Source organism: Podarcis filfolensis (genome assembly GCF_964270895.1).
Source record: "Podarcis filfolensis genome assembly, chromosome: 3".
Classification (NCBI taxonomy): domain Eukaryota; kingdom Metazoa; phylum Chordata; class Lepidosauria; order Squamata; family Lacertidae; genus Podarcis; species Podarcis filfolensis.
Genome location: NC_139606.1, coordinates 8,285,216 through 8,312,845, shown reverse-complemented (window position 1 = coordinate 8,312,845; position 27,630 = coordinate 8,285,216). Strand labels below are relative to the sequence as shown.

The 27,630-nt window shown below is 46.0% G+C and overlaps 2 protein-coding genes across 3 annotated transcripts; both read left to right on the top strand.

The window, feature by feature from the left end:
- The first annotated feature begins 164 nt into the window (after positions 1–164).
- Positions 165–26,962, top strand: SLC25A15 (solute carrier family 25 member 15). Of its 2 annotated transcripts, none has more exons than XM_083606736.1 (7): positions 165–303; positions 11,052–11,180; positions 16,663–16,921; positions 18,615–18,752; positions 24,287–24,456; positions 25,939–26,097; positions 26,773–26,962. In XM_083606736.1, the coding sequence occupies exons 2-7, from the start codon at positions 11,126–11,128 to the stop codon at positions 26,892–26,894; spliced, it is 903 nt and encodes a 300-aa protein (XP_083462862.1). In that variant the 5' UTR covers positions 165–303; positions 11,052–11,125; the 3' UTR covers positions 26,895–26,962. The 2 variants fall into 2 exon arrangements, with proteins under 2 accessions (XP_083462862.1, XP_083462861.1); XM_083606735.1 differs by lacking the exon at positions 165–303 and adding an exon at positions 9,018–9,231.
- On the top strand, positions 171–3,461 carry LOC310759452 (WD repeat-containing protein 5-like). The gene is made up of 2 exons (XM_083606724.1): positions 171–303; positions 1,879–3,461. The coding sequence occupies exon 2, from the start codon at positions 2,253–2,255 to the stop codon at positions 3,249–3,251; it is 999 nt and encodes a 332-aa protein (XP_083462850.1). The 5' UTR covers positions 171–303; positions 1,879–2,252; the 3' UTR covers positions 3,252–3,461.
- Positions 26,963–27,630: the final 668 nt, after the last annotated feature.

Below are 27,630 nucleotides of genomic sequence, written 5' to 3'. Positions count from 1 at the left end.
CACCCCGCCGACTCCGCCGCCCGAGGGGAGTTTTGGGCGGTGTTGTTTCTCGTTTCCCGAAATGGGCAAAAGTGGGCATTTTGGCTGGTACGCCTTCCAAGGAATCTTTGCAATGCAAGACTTCAGGGAGTTGGCATCACAAGGAACCAACGTGCAAATCGTGCCCTAAAGAAGACCTAGAGCCAAGCGTCCTATAAATCCGTATTTGGCTATTTCTTCCTCCTGTCCTTATGGGCATTTCGTAAATAGGGTGCTTTATGGATTCAGCACGCTTCCCCCGAGCGGCTACGGGCGTACATTTAGGTAAGTCGACCCAGTTTCTCGTTGCAGGTCATAGAATCAGAGGATTGTGGAGCTGGAAGGGACCTCGAGGGTCATCTAGCCCAACCCCCTGCCATGCAGGAATCACAGCTAAAGCCTCCATGACAGATGGTCAGCCAACCTCTGCTTAAAAACTGTTCCACTGTCGAACCCCTCCTACTGTCAGAGATTTTCCTTTCATGCTTCATGCATCTCTTTCTCCTTCCCCATCCTCCCCTTTCCTTTCTCTCCATACTGACTTGCCCTTCATTTGTTTATTTCCTTCCATTTGATTATTTCCTTTTTTACTGTTCACTAAGGAGAGTTCAGGGACGCGGGTGGCGCTGTGGGTAAAACCTCAGCACCTAGGACTTGCCGATCGCATGGTCGGCGGTTCAAATCCCCGCGGCGGGGTGCGCTCCCGTCGCTCGGTCCCAGCGCCTGCCAACCTAGCAGTTCGAAAGCACCCCCGGGTGCAAGTAGATAAATAGGGACCGCTTACCAACGGGAAGGTAAACGGCGTTCCATGTGCTGCGCTGGCTCGCCAGATGCAGCTTGTCACGCTGGCCACGTGACCCGAAAGTGTCTTCAGACAGCGCTGGCTCCCGGCCTCTAAAGTGAGATGAGCGCACAACCCTAGAGTCTGGCAAGACTAGCCCGTACGGGCAGGGGTACCTTTACCTTTACCTTTAAGGAGAGTTTGTTGAACATACTTCAAAGAAAACCTGCTCGTGCTGCCAATGGGTGCATTTGTCAAGCGATGACAAGTCAGCAGAATAAGGCTGGGATTTTAGACTGAGAGAAAGTTCCGTTAAAATGGGTGGGAACTCCAGGTGAGCAAGCATAGAATTGGTTTGCACCAGTATGGAAGAGCTGTGGCACGAGTTTGGGGAAATCCTAAGGGAGTGAAAATTCTGGATCTCATCTAGATTCTCCAGAACTTTACAATTATAACCCACGGGGCAAGCCCCGTGACATTTCAAGGGACAGAAGTCACACAACTGCTTCCTACATGCTACATCTTTAAAGCACATCCAAAGGATGTTCACCACCACCAAAGAATTCTGGGCACTGTAGTTTAGCCCTCACAGAATTACAATTTGCAGTAACCCTTAACAAACTACAGTGCCCAGAATTTGGAGGAGGGGGAGAGGAAACTGTGTTTGCAATGTGCTTTAAAGGCATGCTTTAGTATAAACACGGAAGACCTGCACAAAGCTGCCGCTGCTACCGTCAGTTTTCCTCGAGTTGCAGCGAGCGCAGGTGCCGTGAGTGTGCGTCGCTTTTTCCCAGCTGGGTCTGTTCAGTGCACCTGCGTGAGGCCCTGGGTATCCCCTCTTCCTCAAGTGAGGTGCTGCTGCTGTTCTCACCGAGCGCTGAGGTGAAGGCGGCGGCAGCAAGAGCGGCGCCTCTAGCCGTGCTTTTAAGGGAGCTCAAAGTGGTGTACGTGGTTCTTTCCGCCCACCTCCCTATTCTATCTGCACAGCAACCATGTGACGTAGGTCAGGCTGTGTTAAGTTGTGGGTGAACATATCAGAAGACACAGCGATTCTTCAAACAGCTCTTGTTTATTCACAGGCCAGAACAGAACTGAACTGAAGGGTTCAGCCAGCCTGCTTATATAGAGCTCCACTACAACGCAACAGTAACCATTTTCTGTAACTATCCAATCACTGGACGTCACTTTCAATCCCTTATTTGCATATGTGGATCTGAGTGAAAACTATCTACAGTATCCTCTTGCTGGCCCAGGGTGAGAACTTCAGTACATAAGAGGCTGAGAGGCAGTGACTGGGTCCCCAAGGTCGTAGCCAGTGAGCTTAATAGCTGAGTGGAGAATTTGAAGCTCTGAAGTTGCCCCAGCCCACTTGGAGACACACACCCTCCTTTGAACTGGCTTGCACTTACATCCTGTGAAGTGCCCAGATCCTGGCTTGCTAGTTTTCACAGCCATGGCAACGGAAGAGAAGCCAGATTCAGAATCAACCAAAACACAATCAACAACCTCCTCAACCAATCAGGGCAAGCCTGCCCCTATAAAACCAAACTATGCCCTGAAGTTCACGCTGGCAGGACACACAAAAGCTGTCTCATCAGTGAAATTCAGTCCCAATGGGGAGTGGCTGGCCAGTTCTTCAGCCGATACACTTATAAAAATCTGGGGTGCCTATGACGGCAAATTTGAGAAAACCATATCTGGCCACAAGCTGGAAATCTCTGATGTCGCTTGGTCATCTGATTCAAACCTCCTTGTATCTGCCTCGGATGACAAAACTCTCAAAATTTGGGATGTGAGCTCAGGGAAATGCTTGAAAACCCTGCAGGGGCACAGCAATTATGCCTTCTGCTGCAATTTCAATCCACAGTCCAACCTCGTTGTCTCAGGATCCTTTGATGAGAGTGTGAAGATATGGGAAGTCAAAACCGGGAAGTGCCTAAAAACCTTGCCAGCCCATTCTGACCCAGTTTCAGCAGTGCACTTTAACCGTGATGGCTCCCTGATAGTGTCCAGCAGCTATGATGGCCTCTGCCGAATCTGGGATACAGCATCAGGACAGTGCTTGAAAACACTGGTTGATGATGACAACCCCCCTGTGTCTTTTGTGAAGTTCTCTCCCAATGGCAAATATATTCTAGCTGCAACGCTGGACAACACTCTTAAGCTTTGGGACTACAGCAAAGGCAAGTGCCTAAAGACCTACACAGGCCACAAGACCGAGAAGTACTGCATCTTTGCCAACTTCTCTGTTACTGGTGGAAAGTGGATCGTGTCTGGTTCAGAGGACAACCTGGTTTACATTTGGAACCTCCAAACAAAAGAGATTGTACAGAAGCTGCAAGGGCATACGGATGTTGTGATCTCTACAGCTTGCCATCCAACAGAGAACATCATTGCCTCAGCAGCTCTAGAAAACGACAAAACAATTAAACTTTGGAAGAGTGACTGTTAAAATGCTTTCAGCATCACTTCAGAGACTGCTGAGGGGTATCTGTCTTGGTGTTTTTTGAAGACCCATTTCCCAGGAAACAAAGCAACCTTTGAGAAGGTGATGTCTCCTAGTCTTGGCCCAAAGAACTTCTCTCTTTGGTTTGTCTCCAAACTGGGCAAATATAGTTTTTTTTGTGGGGGGGGAATAATAAAAAGGTTCTGTTTTCTTTGATGAATTGGTGGCTTTTCCTACTGGGAAGCCATTAACTATTCTCTCCTTGGGGAATAAGATGGCATCTTCATTGCTTGGAGGGAACTGTCTCCTAACAGACACAACTGCCAAGTCATAAACTTAGAAAGAATCTGGATACGTTAACATTTTTAAAGAAAAAGGAAAAAAGATCCAGGCAGGTAGGCCATAGTACATAAAACTTTAAATAGAAGAGCCATGGTAAGGTAAAGGTAAAGGGACCCCTGACCGTTAGGTCCCGTCATGACCGACTCTGGGGTTTCAGCGCTCATCTCGCTTTACTGGCCGAGGGAGCCGGCATACAGCTTCTGGGTCATGTGGCCAGCATGACTAGGCCGCTTCTGGCGAACCAGAGCAGCACACGGAAACGCCGTTTACCTTACCGCCAGAGCGGTACCTATTTATCTACTTGCACTTTGACATGCTTTCAAACTGCTAGGTTGGCAGGAGCAGGGACTGAGCAACGGGAGCTCACCCCGTCGCGGGGATTTGAACCGCCGACCTTCTGATTGGCAAGTCCTAGGCTCTGTGGTTTAATCCACAGTGCCACCTACGTAGTAATGGTGGCTCATTACTAAAGGCAATTTTTTTAACGTGACCAAACAAGTGTTCTTTTGCCTTTCATCTCTTTTCATTTCCCACCCATCCAAGTTTCCAGAACCTGTGATTAAATCACCCTTTCTTTGTCCTTCTGTGTAATGCACCCTGTTCATCTTGCTCTCCGATAGATGCTACTTGACAGTAAAAGTCTTTTCACGCTTTTCACCCCACCCCAAATTTTCTGTTCAACCTCTGTCCTGCAAAGTCCTTGCTTGTGGCTTTTTTGTTAGTTTTTACTTTAAAAAAAATATATTCTGGCAAATTTCACAAACTCTGTATGGTTATTTCAATGTAAAAAACAAAACGAAAACACTTATTTTATCTTGGAAACCTCATTGTATGAGCTTGTATTTGCTAATGGTATGGCTTTATTCTCCCCCCTCCCCTTCCACATTGGTATTTTCCTTTTCTACCCTTTCTTCCCTCTCCTCTGTGCTTATCAATATTTTACACATCAAACCTAGATACCATATGCACAATAAAAATGTGGGATTCTTTTGTGAGGAAAAAAAGAAAGGAAAGAAAACCTGCATGAAAAGGTTTGTGATTTTTTTTTGAGGCAGGTAGGGAAGGATTATTTGCATACCCTGATCATGGTGAAAAATGCAACACCCCTCCTTTCTGCCTGTCACTGCTTCTTCCAGTTTGCATCAAACCAAACAAATATCCCAACCGAAGGCAATTTTTGACACCTGGAGGCTGCACAAAAATAACCAGATATGAGGAGGAAAAGTGATAAAGGTCCGCTTTGTAGAGTTGACCAGCACACTTGCGGGAATGAGGGCCGGGGAACGAAGAAGCCTGGCCAAAATTCGGTAAAGCACAAAATTAAGCACAGGTTTGGAGGGATTATAAAGCTAGGAGCCAGCCTTCAAGAAAGCGTGGTAACAACAGGCCAAGTTTTTCTATGGGTCGCTTTCCTTTTAAAAGAGTTGCCAGAGATACAAATAATTAATAATGTTTCTTTTAGTGGCAATATAAGCTAGAGGAACTGTCCTAAACACCACCAAATCTGTGGGCATAGTCATATAAAAGTTTAGCAGCATAGAGGTAACTGCATGGATGTTTAGGACTAATGCTGTGACTCCTCTTGTCCTATTCCTTGAGGGTGGATTTTTTATTTCTTTTGTTGTTTTCATTGTTCTATTTTCTGGAAAGCAATAAAAGATCATTTAAAAGTCAGATCAAGTGTATTTTAATGTTTCTCCTGAAGGACAAAAGCCTAGCCTTATTGAATCGTGATTATGAACTGTATAGATTAGTAGTCTGAAACTATGAAATTTTCTGTGAAGATTTTTGCAGACAGAACCGGCTTTAAAGGTAAAGGGACCTCTGACCATTAGGTCCAGTTGTGGCCGACTCTGGGGTTGCGGCGCTCACCTCGCTTTACTGGCCGAGGGAGCCGGCGTACAGCTTCCGGGTCATGTGGCCAGAATGAATAAGCCGCTTCTGGCGAACCAGAGCAGCGCACGGAAACGCCGTTTACCTTCCCGCCAGAGTGGTACCTGTTTATCTACTTGCACTTTGACGTGCTTTTGAACTGCTAGGTTGGCAGGAGCAGGGACCGAGCAACGGGAGCTCACCCCATCACAGGGATTCGAACCACCAACCTTCTAATCGGCAAGCCCTAGGCTCTGTGGTTTAACCCACATAGTGTTCTGTTAAATATCTGAGGTTTCAAGGGTGGGTTCACATGCATACTAGTGCAAGTAGTTAAATAGATACCACTGCGGCGGGAAGGCAAATGGCATTTTCTGTGCACTCTGGATTCCATCACAGTCCTCCGTGCACCAGAAGCGGTATAGTCCTGCTGGCCACATAACCCGGAAAGCTGCCTGTGGACAAACACCAGTTCCCTCAGCCTGAAAGCGAGATGAATGCCGCAACTCCATAGTTGCCTTTGACTGGACTTAACCATCCAGGGGTCCTTAACCTTTCCCTTGCATGCTACAGTTAGAAAGTCAAACTGTTATGTATTCTGTTTCATTTCCAGTTCAGGTTCTTTAACATTTCCTCAGCTCTCCAGTTTGGTCACAAGAGGGCAACTTAATTTTAAAATGCATGGTGTGGTGGCTGTTTCAACCCCTTTGAAACTGGTGCAGAAACATCGCACAAGCTGTTGCACTTGTGATGCAGTTCTATAAACACAGCAATAAATAGTGAAGGGAAAATGTTTATTTTTAAGCACGGAGTGAAAGACCTGCACAACATACTTCTAGTACAATAGCAGTACAGTAGTCGTAACAAAGGCGGTGTAAGAACAATTAGAAAGGACACTTTTATTAGTTATATGCTTACATGACAAACACTGCATTCTTTACGTATGTGTCAGGGAATCAGGAGCAGGAGCACTGGGGAGAGAGGAATTGGAGAGCGAAGGGGAAGAATCCGAGGGCAGCGTAGGGGAGTATGACAGTGGCCCGAGAGATTCCATGAGCTTCTCCAGCGAATCAGAAGATTCCCAGAAGGGGGCGCCGATGGTCAGGGCAAGGGGGGTCCCAGGGGGGACGCACCAGAAACAAGGAGCCAGAGGGGAACCCCAAAGCAGCAGTGAAGGATCGGGACCAGTTTCCCCACCAGAGCGTAGTGGGGGGGAAGAGTCACATGTGTCAGGGGCAGTGTCTCCTCCAGAGAGGGAGTCAGGGCTGACCACGCCTCCAACGGAGGGGAGGTCAGTTGCAGCTAGCCCCCCCGAAGGGGGAAGCAGTGACAGCAGCAGTGGAACGGTCAGAAGGAAAGCTGCTGGCTGGGCGCGCGCGCCAAGTTCAAATGTGCAGGCGCGCGGAACAGCAGGAGACCCGGATGGGGAACCAGCTCCTAAAGCCCGCCGGAGGGAGGGAGAAGGCTCAGGGGAATCAGCGGGAGAAGAGGCTAGAAAGGGCGGAACCCCGGCGGGCAGGCGGACCCAGAGGAGGAAGGAGCAGCGGAGAAGGTGGAGCACGGCTAGAATCTTAAATTGGTGTCAAGGGGGAGGAGACTCAGACGGAGCATCAGCGGTCTGACAGTTGAGACGTAGAGCTGCGCGCTGCGGCTCTGGAAGTGAAACTGAACTTCAATAAAGACTTTTATACTTAACAACGAAGCAGCGTTGGTCCTTTGTGAGCTGGGACCTAGGGTAGCTCTGACAGTATGCCACTTATTTTGTATTTGTATGCAAGATATGGTAAAACTCTGATGGGAATTAAAATAGATTAATAGCAAAATGAAAAGGAGGGCTGTGCAAGAAGCTACTCTTATGGGCACACTTTTCTTCCTTCCAGGGGGCAGGTTTTGAAAGCCGAGACCTTTGACAGATTGAAAGAACAAAAAAACCATTATAAAATGATGCATAATGAAATGGAAAAAAGAGTCCTTTCTGTTGGGGATAATTCAGACTGAAATTCCCACGTGTCAAAAAAGGTTATTTATATATGCCACTACTGCGGCCCGTGTTTTGTCAGCCCCAAAATGGAAAACGAGCAAGGTCCCAACTAAAGAATGGCAACTTAAATTGACAGAATATGCGCAGCTCACAGACTTAATATATAGAATAAGAGAACAAGAAGAACATATGTTTAGAGAAGATTGGAAAACCTGTATTGAATATATGAGAAATAACAGTGTACAGTACCTCAGGATGCGAACGGGATCTGTTCTGGAGCCCCGTTTGCATCCTGAATGGAACGTAAGAAGCGATGGCGCATCTGCATGTGCATAGGTCGTGTTTTGCTGCTTCCGCGCATGCGTGTGACGTCATTTTGAGCATCTGCGTCGGTACGAGCGGCGAAACCTGGAAGTAACGTGCTCCATTACTTCCGGGTTGCCGCGGAGCACAACCCGAAAGCGCTCAACTTGAAGCACATTCAACCCGAGGTATGACTGTACAGCTGAAAACGCTGGCAGCATTAAGATAAATTCAACAGTGTAATTAAGTTATATTGAATGTAATAATGGAATACTGAATGGTATAGTTTTTGTAAAATATGCAGGGATTTATGATATGTAAAATGAACCATGGAAAGTGAAGAAGGGAAGTCACTGATATCTTAAGGATGTAAAAATGAGTACTTTAAATTGTAAAACAGAAAATTTTATATATATATATATTTATATATATATATATATATATATATATATATATATATATATATATATATATATATATATAAAATCTCTGAGGGACACAGGTGGTTAATGTATTTCATTAATGTATGGATCACTTTCAAAAATCTCTAAACAATGTCCAAAAATTACTATAAAATTATCAATAATGCACAGAAAACAAATTCAAGACAAGTATGCATAACTAAATTATTGTCTGAGTTGGCTTGCTGGAATAATGTTTTTTAGTCAACTTCTTAAAAGTGTTTTAGTGAGGGCCTAGGAAATTCCAAAGGGACGCGGGTGGCACTGTGGGTTAAACCACAGAGCCTAGGACTTGCCGATCAGAAGGTTGGTGGTTCGAATCCCCGCGACAGGATGAGCTCCCGTTGCTCGGTCCCTGCTCCTGCCAACCTAGCAGTTCGAAAGCACGAAGTGCAAGTAGATAAATAGGTACCGCTCTGGCGGGAAGGTAAACGGCGTTTCTGTGCGCTGCTCTGGTTTGCCAGAACCACATTGACCACATGACCCGGAAGCTGTACGCCGGCTCCCTCGGCCAGTAAAGCGAGATGAGCACCGCAACCCCAGAGTCGGTCACGACTGGACCTAATGGTCAGGGGTCCCTTTACCTTTCCATATACATATATATACATATATATACATATATATATATATATATATATATACACACACACACACAGAAACATAGACACATATATACACATGTGTGTGTGTGTGTGTGTGTGTGTATACACTCTCTCTCTGGAGAGGTTATGGGGGTCCATCGCTTGGAGCGCAGACTCGGAGGCCTCTTTCCCAGCCCGCCTGGGCGCCCGCCCCCGTTCCCGCCTCCCGGGCGACTGCGGAGCCGCCGGCCAGCTTCGCCCCCTGCCGGGGCGGGCGTCGGGTTCCGCTTCCCAGGCCGCGCAGCAGCAGCTCCTCCTCCGGCTTCTCTTTTTGCCGGGCGCGCGCCTCCAAAGCCGGCTGCTTTATAAAGGATCCGCGGAGGGCAACCCGAGGGGTCCGGGGCGGGCGATGCGGGCGAGCGGGCGGCGAGGCGCAGCGGCTGCAGGTAAGGCGGCGAGGGGGGCGCGCTGCTGCTGCAGCAACAGGCGCCCACGTGGCGCACCAGCCGGCCGAGCCGGGCGCCCCTTGGAGAGCGGCTGTTGCGAGACCCCAGGCCGAGCGCGCATTTTCCGCCCGTGCGTAATCCTGCCTGGGAAGCCCCGAAGCCCCCTTGCGCCTCTGCGCCTCGCAAGGCCCCCAAACTTGCCCGGTGCCCTTGCTTTGGCGGCAGCAGGCATGTCATTTTAGGGGATGCAACTTAATTTTCTGCAAATTTCTCCGGTGGCAGGTCTTTAAAATGTGGTTTTGGGTGTGAGGGATTCACATCTGCTGTTACGTTGGGGGCTTGGCAAGTCTGCACTTGATGAAGATGCACATAAAGCGCTTTAGGGAAACCAAAGTTTTTAGTCTGACCTTCTGGCAATGCTAAACAATTATAATGTTAAATGATGATATTAAATGATTGCACTTGGCAATCATTTTTAACGATTTCTACGTCCAACCAGATGCCTATGGAAAGTTGGGCATGAGAGTGATAGGGGAGAACACTGAAAATTGGGTGTGTCATCTTACTTACATCAGCAATAAGTGCTTTTCACTAGTTCAAATCCACCCATAGGTATGGTATCCTTTTGGTTTTGGTAGTTGAGATTACAGTACAATAGTAAGCTTCCCATCCCCTCTAAAGAGATTGCTGAGTTGTTTTTCTGTTGGAATGGCAGCAACTTCCGAAACTGGGAAAGAGGCTAGAAATCCATTTTTTGTGGCAGTAAAAGTGGTTTATTTGTTAATAATCAAAAACAATAACTAATTGATTAACCAAAGTGGTTAATTGACTACATGAGCTTCCCCTTTCCATCCAGACATAGGGCACTCCAGTCCTGGCACTGGACTGATGGTGTTGATGGGGATAAAGTTTTTTTTTTAAATATTGAATGCTTAAGGATTGTACAACAATCTCTTTTTTTAAAAAAAGCTGTTCCCCGCCTGTGTTGTTACTGGAAAGGATGTTCAAGTTTTTTTCTTTTGTTTTGCAGGCTCACTTTGGTAAGGGTTGAGTACAGTTGATGCATGAAAATGTTCCCCGTTGCACTTTTTAATTTGGCTTTGTCTGAATCATTTGATTTTGGCAATTCTTGCAGAACCAGTATGACTTAACTAGTACTTGTGTTTAAGTAGGTTGCATTAGGAATTCGAGGGATTGGGGGAAACACATGGGATTATAGGATAATGTTACTGCAGCACAGTTTAGTGTGTGCTAAATTCTTCCCTTTTATAGTGCACTTTTTGTCTGTAATGTTCCTAATCTACCTAGATTGTTTATTTAATAAAGGGAAAATACATTCTTACAGCCTTCTCCTGGCCCCTGAATCTTAATGTATTTTAAACTATCATATCCATGCATACAATAATTTGTATAAATATGTACATACACTCATGACAGGCCTAGATGTATGGGGATGACAACTGGATAAAGTTTTGAGTGTGTATGTGTGACACTGGTGGGTTGTTGATATTGGTAAGATTCTTACCCTCAGCAAGGTGATGTTGTTGTCTCCCAGCCTCCTGTTATGGAGAAATATTGGCCCACAGTGTAATATGTCATGTGGTGTTGTTCACCTGAGGTTGTATTAACCTAATTTTAAGACCTGCTAAGAAACTACAGAATTCAAAGAGGGTGTACTTTATTTTTCTCATAACTTTAAGTCTAAAATCTAAAACTATATCATACTCAAGTCTTGTTTTATGTTTGTTAATCCTTGCATTCTTTCATTTGATGTTGTTCAATGTGCAGGCACAATCATTTTCTTCTTTTCACCCTTTTAGAGGTACCCATCATATCTCCCTGTGGGCTGCAGCAAACTTGATGATTTAGAGCCACCACAAAACCAGTGGGAAACATGAAAACAAACCCTGTCATCCAAGCTGCCATTGACCTCACAGCAGGGGCTGTAGGTAAGTCTGAGGAAATCCTATTTTCGCAAGATCCTTTAGAAACTGATAGCCCTTCTCCAGGTGACAGCAATGCAGGGCCTTAAAAGTGCTGAGGGAGAGAACATGTTGACTTCACCATGCATCACCAGCTTCTGTTGTGGTGCTTTCCTTCAGTGAAATCTTGGCAATTGCTGAAAGGTAAAAGTGTAAACGTCTCTGTCTTAATAGTTTTCCAGCTGTGGCTCTGAATTCACTTCTTGTTAGCTTTCATGAACATTTCAAAATACGTCAGAAATAAAAGTTGAGCAATAAAGGCAACCAGAGACAAGATAAATTTGTTTTCTGTGTTTCGCGTTATTGAACCAATACAAGATTAGTACACCAGTCAGTTGACCTCCTATTGGTCTGCAGACAAATATTCCAAGAGTACTCCTGTGTAAATAGCATCTTACTGGTTTTTTATTTCATCAGGGTGTATTTTATTTTATATAAAAGTGTTTTGTTTTATATAAAAGTTTCTCCCACTGCCTGCCCACTGTAATTGCAGGCATCTCCAGTCAGGAACCCAGTTGAGTGCCAGACTAGGAGCTTCAAGACCCGGGTTCAAATCATCACTAAGCCATGTAGCTTATTAGGTGATGTTGAGTTACTGTCAGGCTAACCTCCTTCACAGTGCTGTGGTGAGGATAAAATAAATCACAGGGTTTTTTTTAAGGTAATAGCATTGTTTCACAAGAACAGCTGTTAATTTTTCTTTGAAAGTCAGCCTAAACATCAAACCTGCTGATGTTGCTTTTGTTGTTGTCGTTGTATCTTCCCTCTCCTAGCAAAAAAGAGGCAACTGTTCTAGCAATAAGTTGGGCACGGTTGCTTTTCACAATTGCTAGCTGCTCAACAGCTCTCCAAGTTCAGAATGGCTGCCAAGAGCTGTGACTGCAGGCAGGGGTCTGGGAAGGTGGGCGGACCGTCCCAGGTGCCCGTCCCAGGTGACATTCGGTGCGCCCACAACTCTCAAGCTTCCCCCAAGCTGTTGGGGGAAAGGGGGGAGCTGCACCACTTTGCCGGCGATATTTCCCCCTTCCGCCTTCATTTTGACAGCTTGGGGGAGGCTTGGGAGTCGCGGGCGGGCGGTGTGCCAAATGTTTGCCATGGGCGGCTCGCTCTGGCCCCATAGACGGTTCGCTCCATCCCTGGCGGCAGGGCACACACTACGCTCCGGGCACCCGAGCGCCCCCCCCCAGAAGTGCACCTGCCTTGGGCAGCGCCGGCCTACGCTCCGCCATTGACTTCAGGACAAACACTTATTTTTGGCTGGGTACATAGCTTTGCTCTGGGGAGCCTCCATGAGGCATGGATTTGTTTAAGGTGTGGGAATCAAGCTTTTTGTGTGGGCCGGCTTGGGGGAGCATGGTTTCATGGGCCAGGAGTGAAGCCAGCACTATTTTCTCCAAATTCAGCCACTCTGGGCCTTTGGCCTTAGGGAGACAGTGCCTCCACAGTATAGGTCTCTATGCAGATGACACAACCTTGATGGCAGAAAGTGAGGACAAATTAATGAGGGTGAAAGAGGAGAGCGCAAAATATGGTCTGAAGCTCAACATCAAAAAACTGAAGATCATGGCCACTGGGCCCATCACCTCCTGGCAAATAGAAGGCGAAGAAATGGAGGCAGTGAGAGATTTTACTTTCTTGGGCTCCATGATCACTGCAGATAGTGTCAGCAGCCATGAAATTAAAAGACGCCTGCTTCTTGGGAGAAAAGCGATGACAAACCTAGACAGCATCTTAAAAAGCAGAGACATCACCCTGCCAACAAAGGTCCGTATAGTTAAAGCTATGGTTTTCCCAGTAGTGATGTATGGAAGTGAGAGCAGGACCATAAAGAAGGCTGATCGCCGAAGAATTGATTATGGTGTTGGAGGAGACTCTTGAGAGTCCCATGGACTGCAAGAAGTTCAAACCTCTCCATTCTTAAGGAAATCAACCCTGAGTGCTCACTGGAAGGACAGATCGTGAAGCTGAGGCTCCAATACTTTGGCCACCTCATGAGAAGAGAAGACTCCCTGGAAAAGACCCTGATGTTGGGAAAGATGGAGGGCACAAGGAGAAGGGGACGACAGAGGACGAGATGGTTGGACAGTGTTCTCGAAGCTACAAACATGAGTTTGACTAAACTGCAGGAGGCAGTGGAAGACAGGAGTGCCTGGCGTGCTCTGGTCCATGGGGTCACGAAGAGTCGGACACGACTAAACAACTAAACAACAACAACAACAAGGCATTTTGCACCAATGTGTGTGTGCACTGCGCACTGGGAGGGGGGGATGAGGATTAGGAAAAAGTCAGGCTGTTGCTGCCCACTGTTTTGCAAACACTGTTCAGAAGAAGCATCATATAGTATCAGGTTGTTATTATATTACATTTCTTACACGTGTCCCATTGTTTTCCCAAGGAGCTCAGGGCCTCATAGTGAGGCTATCCCATCCCTCTCCCCCACCCCCTGACAACGCTGAAGTACAGTAGTTCAGAGAGGATGTGGCTATTTAACTACAATGGAACCTCGGGTCCCAAATGCCTCCGTTGTACATTTCAGTTCTCGAAAGCTGAAAACCCAGAAGTAAATGCTTCCGTTTTCTTTTTTTTTTTTTTATAATATATTTATTAAAGTTTTCAAATAAAGCATATATTAGATAAGCACTTATCATTGTCCATTTAACATCTCTCAATTGTTACATGGGACTCCCCCACACCTCCCGCATACACTTACATCATTATTAAATTAATTTCAAACAAATTATCATTTAACTCATCTTAATTAATAATCTTAATTTGGTTTGACATATAATTCAGCCTTAAATCTAATTTAATGGTAGACAATTGTCTGCACTGGCATCCGATTCAGCACTCAGCCAAATTACAATATTTTTGTAAATAAATCTTAAATTTCCTCCAGTCTTCTTCCATCCTTTCTTCTCCCTGGTCTCGAATTCTGCCGGTCATCTCGGCTAATTGCATATAGTCCATCAGTTGCATCTGCCATTCTTCCACAGTGGGTAGCTCCTGAGTTTTCCAATTCTTGGCAATTAATATTCTTGCTGCTGTTGTTGCGTACAAAAAGAATGTTCTGTCCTCTTTTAACACACTCTGGCCGACAATACCCAGGAGAAAGGCCTCTGATTTCTTAGTAAAGGTGTATTTAAACACCTTTTTTAATTCATTATATATCTTCTCCCAAAAGGCCTTCACTCTAGGGCAGGTCCACCAGAGGTGAAAAAATGTTCCTTCATTTTCCTTACATTTCCAACATTTGCTATCAGACGAATGGTATATTTTAGCCAGTTTAACAGGGGTCATGTACCATCTATACATCATTTTCATCACATTTTCCTTCAACGCATTACATGCAGTGAAGTTCAGCCCAGAGGTCCACAACCTTTCCCAATCTTCAAACATAATATTATACCCAATATCCTGCGCCCATTTTATCATTGTTGATTTTACCATTTCGTCATGTGTGTTCCATTTCAGCAGCAAGTTATACATTCTTGAAAGTACCTTAGTCTTAGGTTCTAACAGTTCAGTTTCTAACTTTGACTTTTCCACTTGGAATCCTAGCTTTTTGTCATTTTTAAACACTTCTTTAATCTGAGCATAGTGTAACCAGTCTCGCACTTTGTCTCTCATCTTTTCTAAACTCTGCAATTTCCAGTTGTCACCATCCTTTTCTATTATCTCCCAATATTTTGGCCAGTTGGCCTCCATATTGGCTCTTTTCCGAGCCTTAGCCTCCAGGGGTGACAGCCACCTCGGAGTTTTATTCTCCAGTAAGTCTTTATATTTTGTCCAGACATTAAAAACTGATTTTCTGACAATATGGTTCTTGAAGGCCTTATTTATCTTAGCTTTATCATACCATAAATATGCATGCCATCCAAACGCATTATTAAAACCTTCCAAATCCAAGACATCCGTATCTTCAAGAAGTAACCAATCTTTTAACCAGCAGAAAGCTGCAGCTTCATAATACAACTTTAAATCTGGCAGGGCAAAGCCCCCTCTTTCTTTCGCATCTGTTAATATTTTAAATTTGATTCTGGGCTTTTTGCCCTGCCAGACAAATTTAGAAATATCTTTCTGCCACTTCCGGAAGCACTCTGTCTTGTCTACAATCTGCAGTGTCTGAAACAAAAATAACATTTTTGGCAATACATTCATCTTGATGGCAGCTATTCGGCCTAACAAAGAAAGTTTTAGTCTTGACCAACTATCCAAGTCTCTCTTAATCTCTGACCAACATTTTTCATAATTATCTTTAAATAAACTCAGATTTTTTGCTGTTATGTTTACCCCTAGGTATTTAACTTTTTTAACCACATTTAGTTCTGTCTCTTTCTGAAGCTGTTCCAACTCAATATCTGTCATGTTTTTCCCCAAAACTTTAGTTTTTTGCTTATTTAACTTAAATCCTGCCACTCGACCAAAGTTTTGAATCAGTTGTAGTACTCTTTTCAAACTAGACTCCGGCTCCTGTAATGTCAGAACTAGGTCATCTGCAAAAGCGTAAATGCTTCCGTTTTCAAATGATTTTTGCAACCCGAACGTGCGATGCAGCTTCCACTGAGTGCAAGAAGCTCTTGCAACCAATGGGAAGCCATGCCTCGGTTTTCAAATGTTTCGGAAACTGAACGGGCTTCCGGAACAGATTTCGTTCAAGAACCGAGGTACCACTGTACTGTTGGACTCAAGTCATTCTGGCTCTTGATATTACAGCTTTGCAGTGCGTGCATTTGTACTGAAAGGAAATTAACTGGTAGTATTCTGTGGAATAAGGGACGCGGGTGGCGCTGTGGGTTAAACCACAGAGCCTAGGACTTGCCGATCAGAAGGTCAGCGGTTCGAATCCCCATGACAGGGTGAGCTCCCATTGCTCAGTCCCTGCGCCTGCCAACCTAGCAGTTTGAAAGCACGTCAAAGTGCAAGTAGATAAATAGGTACCGCTCCAGCGGGAAGGTAAACGGCGTTTCCATGCGCTGCTCTGGTCTTAGTCATGCTGGGGACATGACTCGGAAGCTGTACGCCGGCTCCCTCGGCCAATAAAGCGAGATGAGCGCCGCAACCCCAGAGTCAGCCATGACTGGATCTAATGGTCAGGGGTCCCTTTACCTTTACCTTTATTCTGTGGAATTAAGTAGTGCAGTGCCTATTCATTCTAGCAGTTGCTACTTTTAAGCATGACACATCGCTTTTTCTCAATCATAATTTTAGCTCTCTCAGAAACTCGTTTCATTTTGCTTTATTTGCTTTGTTTCATTTTTTTTTTAAAAACTGCCCTTCCTCTGTTAAGATTCCAGGATGGTTTACGAAATATAGCTGAAACAATATATTACTTAAGGAAACTTATTTAAAACCTTAATCCATAAGGGGCATTGGTGAGTGAAGAGATTAAATTTGTACTGTCGCAGGAAGGCTTCTCATGTTTGCAAATGATTGCTGTTTTTTTGTGCAGGAGGCACTGCCTGTGTGATTACTGGCCAGCCATTCGACACCGCCAAGGTGAAAATGCAGACATTCCCTGCCATGTACCGAGGGCTTGTGGACTGTTTTGTGAAGACTTACAAGCAAGTGGGGTTTCGAGGCTTCTACAAGGGCACCACCCCGGCTCTGGTCGCTAACATTGCTGAAAACGCAGTGCTCTTCATGTGTTACGGCTTTTGCCAAAACATTGTGAGGAGAATCGTTGGACTAGACAGGAAAGCACAGTTGAGGTTGGTGACTGACTTTTCTATTCCCTCATATACCATTCTTGTCACTAGGAGATGCTAAAAATAAGTATCAAAACAGGCAGGGCTAGGAGCACAGTCCTTTTACTAGCTGCACAATGTATGGCTTGATTATTTTACAGTGGTACCTTGGGTTAAGAACTTAATTCGTTCTGGAGGTCCTTTCTTAACCTGAAACTGTTCTTAACCTGAGGTACCACTTTAGCTAATGGGGCCTCCTGCTGCTGCTGTCGCCGCCGCCGCGCGATTTCTGTTCTCATCCTGAAGCAAAGTTCTTAACCCAAGGTACTATTTTGGGTTAGCAGAGTCTGTAACCTGAAGTGTCTGTAACCCGAGGTACCACTGTATTGTATTTTTTATTTTTTAAACTTCTTAGCTGCTTGGCACCTGAAGGTCTCCAAGCAACTTGGAGAAAAACATACAATGCATAAGGCAGGGGTCAGCAAACTTTTTCAGCAGGGGGCCAGTCCACTGTCCCTCAGATCTTGTCGGGGGCCGGACTATAGTTTGAAAAGGGAAAAAAATGAATGAATTCCAAATAACCCAGAGATGCATTTTAAATAAAAGCACACATTCTACTCATGTAAAAACATGCTGATTCCCGGACCATCCAACGGCCGGATTTAGAAGGTGATTGGTCCAGATCCAGCCCCTGGGCCTTAGTTTGCCTACCCATGGCATAAGGAAAAGGGGGCGGGAATAATATAATAATACATTAATATTTTATATAACAGAACATTTATGGAGAAACAAAAGCAACATCAGCATATGAAGAAATATATTAGCTGTATGTGATTCTGATCTCAAACATGTTTAACAGAGAAAGGACAATTGAAGGAGAGAGGATGTAAATGAAATTTTAAGATAATTGAGTTGTATCCAATGTTTGTCAGAGTGGACCCACTGAAACCAATGGAAATGACTAATTTCGGTCCATTAATTTTAGTGAATCTGTTTTGAGTCTTAGTTGGAATCACCCCAGTGTAGCTTTATGGAATAAGTTGCTTCTTGTGGCTGGGAAATTCCTTAGAAGTTTGCTAGAGGAGTTTGGCAGGAAAGGCATCTGCCAGTGATACTTTGGTTATACCATATCCTGCCTGACAGCTGGGATGGACTGCCGTATTTTTCGCCCCATAGGGCGCACCGGCCCATAGGGCGCACCTAGTTTTTTTGGGGGGAAATAAAGGAAAAAAAATTATTTCCCCCCCAGGCGCCGGGCTGGGGCGGGGGAAGCCCGAGCTCAGCGCGCCACAGGCTTCGGGATGCAGGCAGCTCTCCGCAAGCCGTGGGAGCCTGGCGGGAACTCCCGCGGGCTCCCAAGGCTTGCGGATAGCTTCCTGAAGCCTGGAGAGCGAGAGGGGTTGGTGCGAAAGCCTGCATTCGCCCCATAGGACGCACACACATTTCCCCTTCATTTTTGCAGGGGGGAAAAGTGCGTCCTATAGGGCGAAAAATACAGTACTTGATTCAATACATATCTTCCTATCCTGATACTGCACTGGAAGCCAGATGCCCTGATCCTTGTACTAACAGTGTCCCCTGCTTGTGTGTTTGGGACCACTCTGTTGTTATAAGGTGCTCCTCTGCAGCGAGAACTGGAACTCTGCATGGCCACCGGTGTGTTGCAAGTCAAAGCTTCTGACTCCTGTGTGCCAAATACTATTTGTCTTTCTTGCAGTGACCTTCAAAATGCTGCCGCTGGCTCCTTTGCTTCTGCCTTTGCCACCTTGGTCCTCTGTCCCACAGAACTTGTGAAGTGTCGCCTGCAGGCCATGCACGAAATGCAGTTATCTGGGAAGATCGTGCATGGACACAAGTAAGTATTGTTTAGAACAGGGGTCAGCAACCTAAGGCCCATTGGCCATAAGCAGCCCATGGGGGGTCGTTTAACCGGCCTATAGACCCCCGCTCCCGCTCGGTCGGTTGGCTCCCGTGTGCCATGCTAAACCGGCACGGAGCAGAGTGGGGACTACCTTCCGCAATGCTGGCCGGCTTCCAATTGGCTGCAGGAAGCTCCTCACACCTCCTCTGGAAATCATAGCTGTCAATCGTCCCTTATTTGGCGGGAAACTCCCTTATCCCAGCGCCGTGTCCCTCTGCTATCCCTTATGGATGATGTCCCTTAAATTTCCCAGGTTTCAAAGGAAGCAGCTCCTCTCCCTCCCTCCCTCCCTGCCGGCCAGGGAGGAGGGAGGCTCCAACTGTGTTGCTTGGCTGCGTTGCTCACCCAATAAGGAGTCTAAGAACGACTGGGGGGTGGAGCTTGCATGCCTTGTGCTGATCAAATCGGCCGCGTTGCCTGGGGACTCGCTTTTGCTCAGCGCTTCCCAGCGGAGAGGTGACAGTCGTTTTCCTTGAGGCTTCGTTTGGCTGCTGGCTGGGCTTTCTGCCTTTGGCTCAGAGGGGCTCAGAAGTTGAACATGCCTGTGCTTGGAAAATCCCTTATTTTGGCTGCTGATCCCTTATTTTTGAGGCTGCTGGTCCCTTATTTTCAAATCTGTAAGTTGACAGCTATGCCGGAAATAGTGGTTGTGCGCGCACACACTCTGGCCCACTGTGGCGTCTGCGGGACCGTGAACCAGCCCAAGCCACAAAAGCTTTGCCAACCCCTGGTTTAGAAGCTCCTGTCCAGAACACTGCTTCGTGCTGTACTCAATGAAATCTGTTAAGTGCGCATTCCCCAAAGCCATTAACAGTAATACTTAACGTTTCTGCACACTCCTTTTGAGCATTCAGACTGTTTCGCATGCGTTGCCCTTACAACTATGTCCGTATTCTCTTTTTTTTATTATTATTAAATATTTATTGGCATTTTCCAGAAACACACAACAAACAAAAACAAGAAATACACAAAACAAAACAGAAAAGAAAAAAAGAAAAAAACACAAAAATACATAATATTCAAAACTAAACAAAGAAGAAAAAAAAATAGAAAAAACCACATAAAATTTCTGATACTTATTATTCTTAACCTTATTTCTCAGACCTCCTCACACCTCCCCTTCTTGTATTCCAATTTAAATTGTCAGTTCAGCAAGTCCTTAACTTATTTCTTTACCTTAACTTAAACATTTGTTCTAACGTACTATTGTTTTACTTTACTTCTTTTTTCCATTTCCTCAATTTATTTCTAACAGCCTTATTTTCAATCAATTTAAAAAGAAAAAACCAATTTTACCTTATTAAAATCACACATCAATACTTATACCTCATTAATTATTCTTAAGCCTTTTTCCTAAAGTCGACCAAAATTTCCCTTCCACGATTTACCCAATTTCCTTACCACTAACAAAATATAAAAAGCAAATTATCCTTATGTACCCTTTGGATTCCCAACCTCCACCCACCCTTCTCCCGGTTCCAGTCCCCAACCAATATCCATCAGTCTTTATGCTATTTATTTAGCCTGGAGATCTCACGTCCGAGGCCCTTATATCTCTCTCAGTTCCTTTCTGCCGGTCTCTTTGATAGTCCTTGATGTTAAGCCCCAAGTCTCGGAGGGGCTCCGGCCCAACAGGCTCCATGTTGCTTCCAGCCAGTCCTCCATACTTAAAAACAAAGCCTATGGGGTACTCCAACTCTTGTTTCAAATTTCTTTCAGATCCATATGTCCCCAAAGCTCCAGCTTTCACTTTCAACAAATTTGTAATCCTCAGGTCTTCAGATCTCCTCCAAAGGGGATCTCTCCATTTTCCAAAGTCCCATTCAGACCAGGCTTTCCACATCCAATTTTTATTGTCCTTTTTTATCATCATGTCAGGCCTCATATTGTAACTCTCCTTTGACTCCTGCAAATCTCCTGCTCCTCCTTCATTTTCTTCAAAAACAACATATTGCTCCATCATATCTACACTTTCAGTTTCATTTATTTGTTCAGTTAAATAGGCTTCCTGTTTCAAGTCCTTATCAGGCTCAAAACTGTTGTTTACTGTCCAGTGTAGTAATGATACCTCTGTAGACAAAGCATTGTATTCATCTTGCAAGTTTCCCAAGAGAACGAGTGCTCTGTCCAATTCTGCTTGGATTTTACATACTCCAGCCATTTTTGTGGTGTAGTGTCCCTGTTACCCCTCTAGGGGGATTTTAGTTCCTTAATGTTCCTTTCGGCTCCAAACCAAAAGTCCAGTTATTTTGTATCAACTCTCCTTATTTTCAACAAGTTGTACCAAATAAACCAGCAAAAACAGCAGAAACAATGTTCTCTTTTTCCAGCTGACAGCTCACTTGACAGCTGTCAAAATCCTCAATACAACAGGCTTTCTCATAGGACGTTCCCGGGTCTCGGGGGGGGGGGTGAAATTTCAGCTCCCAAAATTCTTTTTATCCTCCAGTAAATCTTCTTATAGTGTCAATACCGTGAAGTCAGGATCTTTCATTAAAAAGAAACAAGAAACAAATTCTCTCGACCTTAGCTGCCCAGTCCTTTGCTTTAAATTGTTTACAAAGAGGGGGGGGGTGGACTTCCTTTTTAGCCCCTTCCCGCTCGTTCCAAATCCAAAATTAAAAAATTTTAAGATTCCAATCTCCGTATTACTCACGGGTTTGTATTTTAGAGTCCAATCGGTCTTGGAAGAAGTTGGCGCTCTCTGTCAATGGCTTGCGGCTTCACTCCGTAGGCGAGGGAGTACTCTCAGCACCACGCCCCACCCTGCCTCCGTTCCGAAGCCTTTAAAAAGGCTCCGTCGCGGATTGGGGGGGCGCAAATGGTGCCCGCCGAGTCTCTGTGTTCACAGGCATCCGCGCCTGTGATTTTAAGGGTCTCCGCTTCGCCGCAGCGGCCAGACCCAGACGCTACGGAGCCGATTCCCTCCGGAGCTCGGAGGGAATCCGCCATTAAACAATGGCGCCAACCCGGAAGTCTATGTCCGTATTCTCATCCCCCTCATGTTGCAGATGGGTAGGTTCAGGATAAGTGTGGCTACTTGCCTAGCAAGTTCGCGGGAGAGGATAGATTAAACCAGAGACATACTGGTTTGTAGCTCTGTTACTTAGCCAACAGCCTACACTCGTTCTGACAGCTAATCCTTTGTATTGAGAAGATGTCCCCTGCTTGTAGAGATGGTGCCCTTCCTGTTGCTGCAAGCTGCTGCTTCCGTTGGGCCTGTCTCAAAGACTCTTGTTGGTTCTTCCCCCTCTTAATATCCAGCCTTGCATATGCTTTGGCCCAATTCATCTCAGGCCTTGCACCTGCTTATCCCCACCCCTTCCAGTAGCACTTTTCCCTCAAGGTAGGAGCCTTTTTTCCCCTCCTGGGTTTTTTGCAAATATATGCGAGGGCATAACGTTGCTACGATAAAGGTTGCAACAGCGCACAGAGCAGTCCTGGCTGAGCCGGATAGTCTAAAGGGGTGTTGTAAAACACAGACGTTTTTTAATAGCAGTGGTAAAGGTAAAGGGACCCCTGACCATTAGGTCCAGTCGTGGCCAACTCTGGGGTTGCGGCGCTCATCTCGCTTTACTGGCCGAGGGAGCCGGCGTACAGCTTCCGGGTCATGTGGCCAGCATGACTAAGCCGCTTTTGGCAAACCAGAGCAGCACACGGAAACACCGTTTACCTTCCAACCGGAGCGGTACCTATTTATCTGCTTGCACTGGTGTGCTTTCGACCTGCTAGGTTGGCAGGAGCAGGGACCGAGCAACGGGAGCTCACCCTGTCGCGGGGATTTGAGCCGCTGACCTTTTGATTGGCAAGTCCTAGGCTCTGTGCCACCCGCGTCCTACAGCAGTGGTAAAGGGAGGGTTTAAATCAAGCGGATGGCAAACCTATCTCCCCCACCACCCAAGGGCCAACTTTTGATGGGTGGAAGAAGCCCTGCGTCTCCTCCCCTCTCCTCGGCTTTGGTACGCAGATGGAGGGCAGCTTGTCCCAGCTGAGCCCAGTTTGCAAAAGGATAATTGGGAGCTCAGTTTCAGCTCCAGTGGTTCCTTGAAAGCAATGACCTCGCCTGCCCCACACCCAGCTCCACCTACGATGTTGGGTGTGGTTGGAGAAAACAGACATCCAAGGTCCAAGGGTGGCGCTGTGGGTTAAACCACAGAGCCTAGGACTTGCCGATCAGAAGGTCGGCGGTTCGAATCCCCGTGATGGGGTGAGCTCCTGTTGCTCGGTCCCTGCTCCTGCCAACCTAGCAGTTCGAAAGCACATCAAAGTGCAAGTAGATAAATAGGTACTGCTCCGGCGGGAAGGTAAATGATGTTTCCGTGCGCTGCTCTGGCTCGCCACAAGCGGCTTAGTCATGCTGGCCACATGACCCGGAAGCTGTACGCCGGCTCCCTTGGCCAATAAAGCGAGATGAGCGCCCGAACCCCAGAGTCGGCCACGACTGGACCTAATGGTCAGGGGTCCCTTTACCTGTACCTAACAAGGTCCACGGCCTGAGATTCTGCTGCCCTTGATGGCAAGCATCATCCTTCGGATAAAAGGCTGCCATGATTGCTGCCTGAAACAGAGTTTGAATTGCTGCCTCAGTCTTGGGGATGAGGCATCTTTGCTGTAGCTGAATTGCAAGCAAAGGCATGGCAGAGAATTAAAGCTCGGAATTCCCCCCTGGCTGTTTGGCTTCTGCAATGGCAAGTGCTCAAGAATCTCCTGTATGGGAATGGAATTATTTTATATATACAGAGTTGTTGCCTGGCCTGAATAGGCCACATCCCAGTCCAGAAGCAGTAAAAGGCCCAGTGATAAGCTTGGGCAGTTGTGTGTGTGTATCCCTGCCCACACCACATTTTTGGTCTCTGTGGAAGCCGCCCAGAGTGGCTGGGGAAACCCAGCCAGATGGGCGGGGTACAAATAATAAATTATTATTATTATAAGAGATGGTGATTTCATAAAGATGGGCTGTTTATTCAAGGATCCCCATGCATCTATCCTAATTATGGCAAGTTTCTCCCTTCAACAGGAGGCTGTGATTCACTTATTCCTGTAGAGCAGTGTTTTCCAAACTTGGTCCTCCAGCTGTTTTGAGACTACAACTCCCATCATCCCTAGCTAGCAGGATGATGGTCAGGGATGATGGGTGTTGTAGTCCAAAAACAGCTGGAGACTTAAGTTTGGGAAGCCCTGCTGTAGAGCTTGGCCTCAGATGTATCTAGAGCTCAGACTGCCATCCTTGGCATATCTTACAAGGGCTTTGGCAACTCAGGACGAAAATTTTCATCTGAGATAACCAGTGACTGGACATTTCATTATCTCACCATGTTCTAGGACAGGAGCTTGACATACCTAATTGTGCTTCTGCCAGCCTTGTGTGCAAGGCCTTGAGCAAATGGCCCCCCTCTTTCAAAAAATAATAATTCACACAGTCAGTTTCGGTTTACGTAAGTGTTCTGACAGTCTTGTTCCTCTCTTAGTACAGTTTGGTCAGTAGTGAAAGGTGTTCTGAAAAAGGACGGTCCCTTTGGATTCTACCGTGGCTGGTCCAGCACTTTGCTGCGCGAAATCCCAGGCTATTTTTTGTTCTTTGGAGGCTATGAACTGAGCCGAACGTTTTTTGCATTTGGAAGGCCAAAAGAGGAATTAGGTATGTGGTTTGACTTGTTAAGGGTGTTTAAATGAGTCTAAATAGTTATGATAGAGCAACCTTCCATAGGGTTTTTTACAGTGTTTCTAATGTTGGGAAGGAAACTTTTCCAATCCTTCCATAAATGAATGTTTATGAAGTGCATCGACTTGGTTCTGCAGTCAGCCGTGTTGTTTCAAAATACACTGATTGGCAATTGGACAATTTCTTATGAAACTGGATTACTGGAATATATTTTTACATGTAGCACTAGTGATGGGGTGTTAAGAGGATGCACATCCTACGTATATTATGGTTGTAGAGATGAATTGTACACCTGGTCTTTGACACCGCCACATCCTCCTCAGTTTTGTATTTGGTCTCACCTGCCCCAAAGAAAGAGCATTTGAGAGAGGCAAGTGTTTTCCTCATTCCCTGCAATACAGCAGACACCAGTCATCTCAACAGCTGGCTAGCAGCACACACAGAGGCTCAGCTGAGAGCACATCCCAAGAAAGGCCAAAGGGACAATGAAGTAGGAATGGAAAGACAGGTATCATACGATTAAAATTAACTCCCCATGTGTCCAATCTACCGTATTTTTCACCCTATAGGATGCACTTTTTCCCCTCCAAAAATGAAGGGGGGAAATGTGTGTGCGTCCTATGGAGCAAATGCAGGCTTTCGCTGAAGCCTGGAGAGCGAGAGGGGTCGGTGCGCACCGACCCCTCTCGCTCTCCAGGCTTCAGGAAGCTATCCGCAAGCCTTGGGAGCTCCGCGGGAGTTCCTGCCAGGCTCCCAAGGCTTGTGGATAGCAGCTTGCATCCCGAAGTCCAGGGAGCACTGCGCAGCGCGCCCCGGGCTTCGGGCAGATATCTGCAAGCCTTGGGAGCCCGGCAGGAGTTCCCGCCGGGCTCCCAAGGCTTGCGGATAGCAGCCTCCAAACCTGACCTGGTTTGGAGGCTGGCGGTGGGGAAAGCAGCACATCTCCCCACCGCCAGCCCCACAAGCTCGGGGGACAGCGGGGAGGCTGAGCGCCGCCTTCCTGCTGTTCCCCCACCTGGTCTTTGGGGCTGGCGGAGGGGGAAAGCAGCGCTCCCCCCCCCCGCCAGCTCCAAAGAGCAGGTTGAAAGGAACCCAAAGCCTCCAGAGCTGAGCGCCGGGCTCCGGAGGCTTCGGGTGAACGCACCTTGAATGCACAGAACGCACCTTGTTTTAGAGGGGGAGAACAAGGGAAAAAAAATTTTTTCCCCTGTTCTCCCCCTCCTATGGTCCGGTGCGTCCAATAGAGCAAAAAATACGGTATATCTGCCTGCTGACCTCCCCTCGGAGATTTAATGCATCTTGTAGTGTTTGTGCATGTCGTGGCCCAATCCCTCTGTGTGTGTGTGTGTGTGTGTGTGTGTGTAGAATTTGTTTTTACACTACTAGAGTGAGGGAAACGGATGGATGTTTTGCTTCAAATGGCGAGGCGTCTTAGCCCACCTCTGCTTGGTTTTGTAGGTCCTGTGGCACTGATGATCAGCGGCGGTTTCGGTGGCCTGTGTCTCTGGATTGCTGTATACCCCATTGACTGCATCAAATCTAGAATTCAGGTTCTTTCCATGGCTGGAAAACAGGCAGGCTTCATGGTAACGTTCGCAAGTGTGCTCCGGAAAGAAGGTTAGAAAATAAAACCGAAACCAGGGCTGTGGGACAGGGAATATCAAGGAATCTGTACTGACACAAATTGCGGACTATACCTAGAACTAAATGTCTTGTGTTCCATAGCCTTTATATATTTGCTTTTATTTATATGTTATCTACTATTCTATTATCTCTGCCTCTAATTCCTGCTAAGGCAGGCATAGGCAAACTCGGCCCTCCAGATGTTTTGGGACTACAGCTCCCATCATCCCTGACCGCTGGTCCTGTTAGCTAGGGATGATGGGAGTTGTAGTCCCAAAACATCTGGAGGGCTGAGTTTGCCTATGTCTGTTTTAAGGCAATCCTCACCATAAATGAATCCCATTTTGGTATTAAGCAGTATGGGTTGGATGCAACTAACTTTTACTCAGAGTAGACCCAGTGAAATTAATGGCTACAACTAACTTGGGTCCATTAATTTCAATGGATTTACTCTGAATAGCAGTATGTAAGCCCTCGGGGATAGCTAAGGCAGTAGAGCATGAGACACTTAATCTCAGGGTCATGGGTAGTTTATACTGTTCTATATATAAATAATGCCATTATTCCTCGTTTTTAAAAATGCTATAGTTGCACCTAAGCTTTTAAGAAACAGGAGGGAGACTGGTTCCAAGCAGCAGCTTTTGTTAACATTTTAACTCTTATTGATAGGTGTCTTTGCCTTGTATTCGGGACTGAAACCTACGATGATTCGAGCGTTCCCAGCCAATGGTGCATTGTTCCTTGCCTATGAATACAGTCGGAAACTGATGATGAACCAGTTTGATGCGTAATATTTTTTATTGTAGACTTAAAATCATTGGAAACCTTTATAGGTCATGAGAGCTGCTGCAAGAACAAATCAAGTTTTAAAGATTCTGGTTTTATTTTTTAAAGTATCATGTTTTAAATAAATATGTTGGGGTTTTTTTCTAAACTCTGTGTGGTTACTTGCGTTCAGTGCCTAGACAACTGCAGATAATAAGATCTCTTAAGAGAGCTTGGATGGTCAACTAATACAAGAGCTATACAAGCAGTGCTTTTTTTTAAAAAAAAAAAGCATGTTAAAGTAACACATTTAATTCTGTCAGGTTATAGTAACTTCCATGCCTTAAGAGCAGAGAAACACCTGTCCAGACTTAATCTGTTGGGAAGCTAAACAACGTTAAGAATTCTATACAACTGGCTTGGCCAATTTGCTTATGCGACTCACCAGCACTAAAAGGCAAGGTAAAAGTAAAAAGGTAAAGGACACCTGGATGGTTAAGTCCAGTCAAAGGTGACTATGGGGTACTCGCTTTTCAGGCTTGGGAGCTTGAGCAATGGGAGCTCACCCCATCACATGGATTCAAACTGCCGGCCTTCCGACTGGCAAGCCCAAGAGGCTCAGTGGTTTAGACCACAGCGCCACTCGCGTCCCCATAAACCGGCACTAAACAGTAGCTAATGCATGGAAGCAGAAGCTGCCCCATATATGCTACCCCAATGTCACTGCTCTTATGTTGCTAGAGAAATCAAGAAAATGAACCC

Excerpts from the sequence above, each read along its gene's own strand:
- LOC310759452 (XM_083606724.1), top strand. The coding sequence starts at position 2,253 with ATGGCAACGGAAGAGAAGCCAGATTCAGAATCAACCAAAACACAATCA.
- SLC25A15 (XM_083606736.1), top strand. The coding sequence starts at position 11,126 with ATGAAAACAAACCCTGTCATCCAAGCTGCCATTGACCTCACAGCAGGG. Across the intron at positions 11,181-16,662 it reads CCTCACAGCAGGGGCTGTAG|GAGGCACTGCCTGTGTGATT; the intron begins GTAAGTCTGAGG and ends TTTTTTGTGCAG. Across the intron at positions 24,457-25,938 it reads AAGGCCAAAAGAGGAATTAG|GTCCTGTGGCACTGATGATC; the intron begins GTATGTGGTTTG and ends TTGGTTTTGTAG.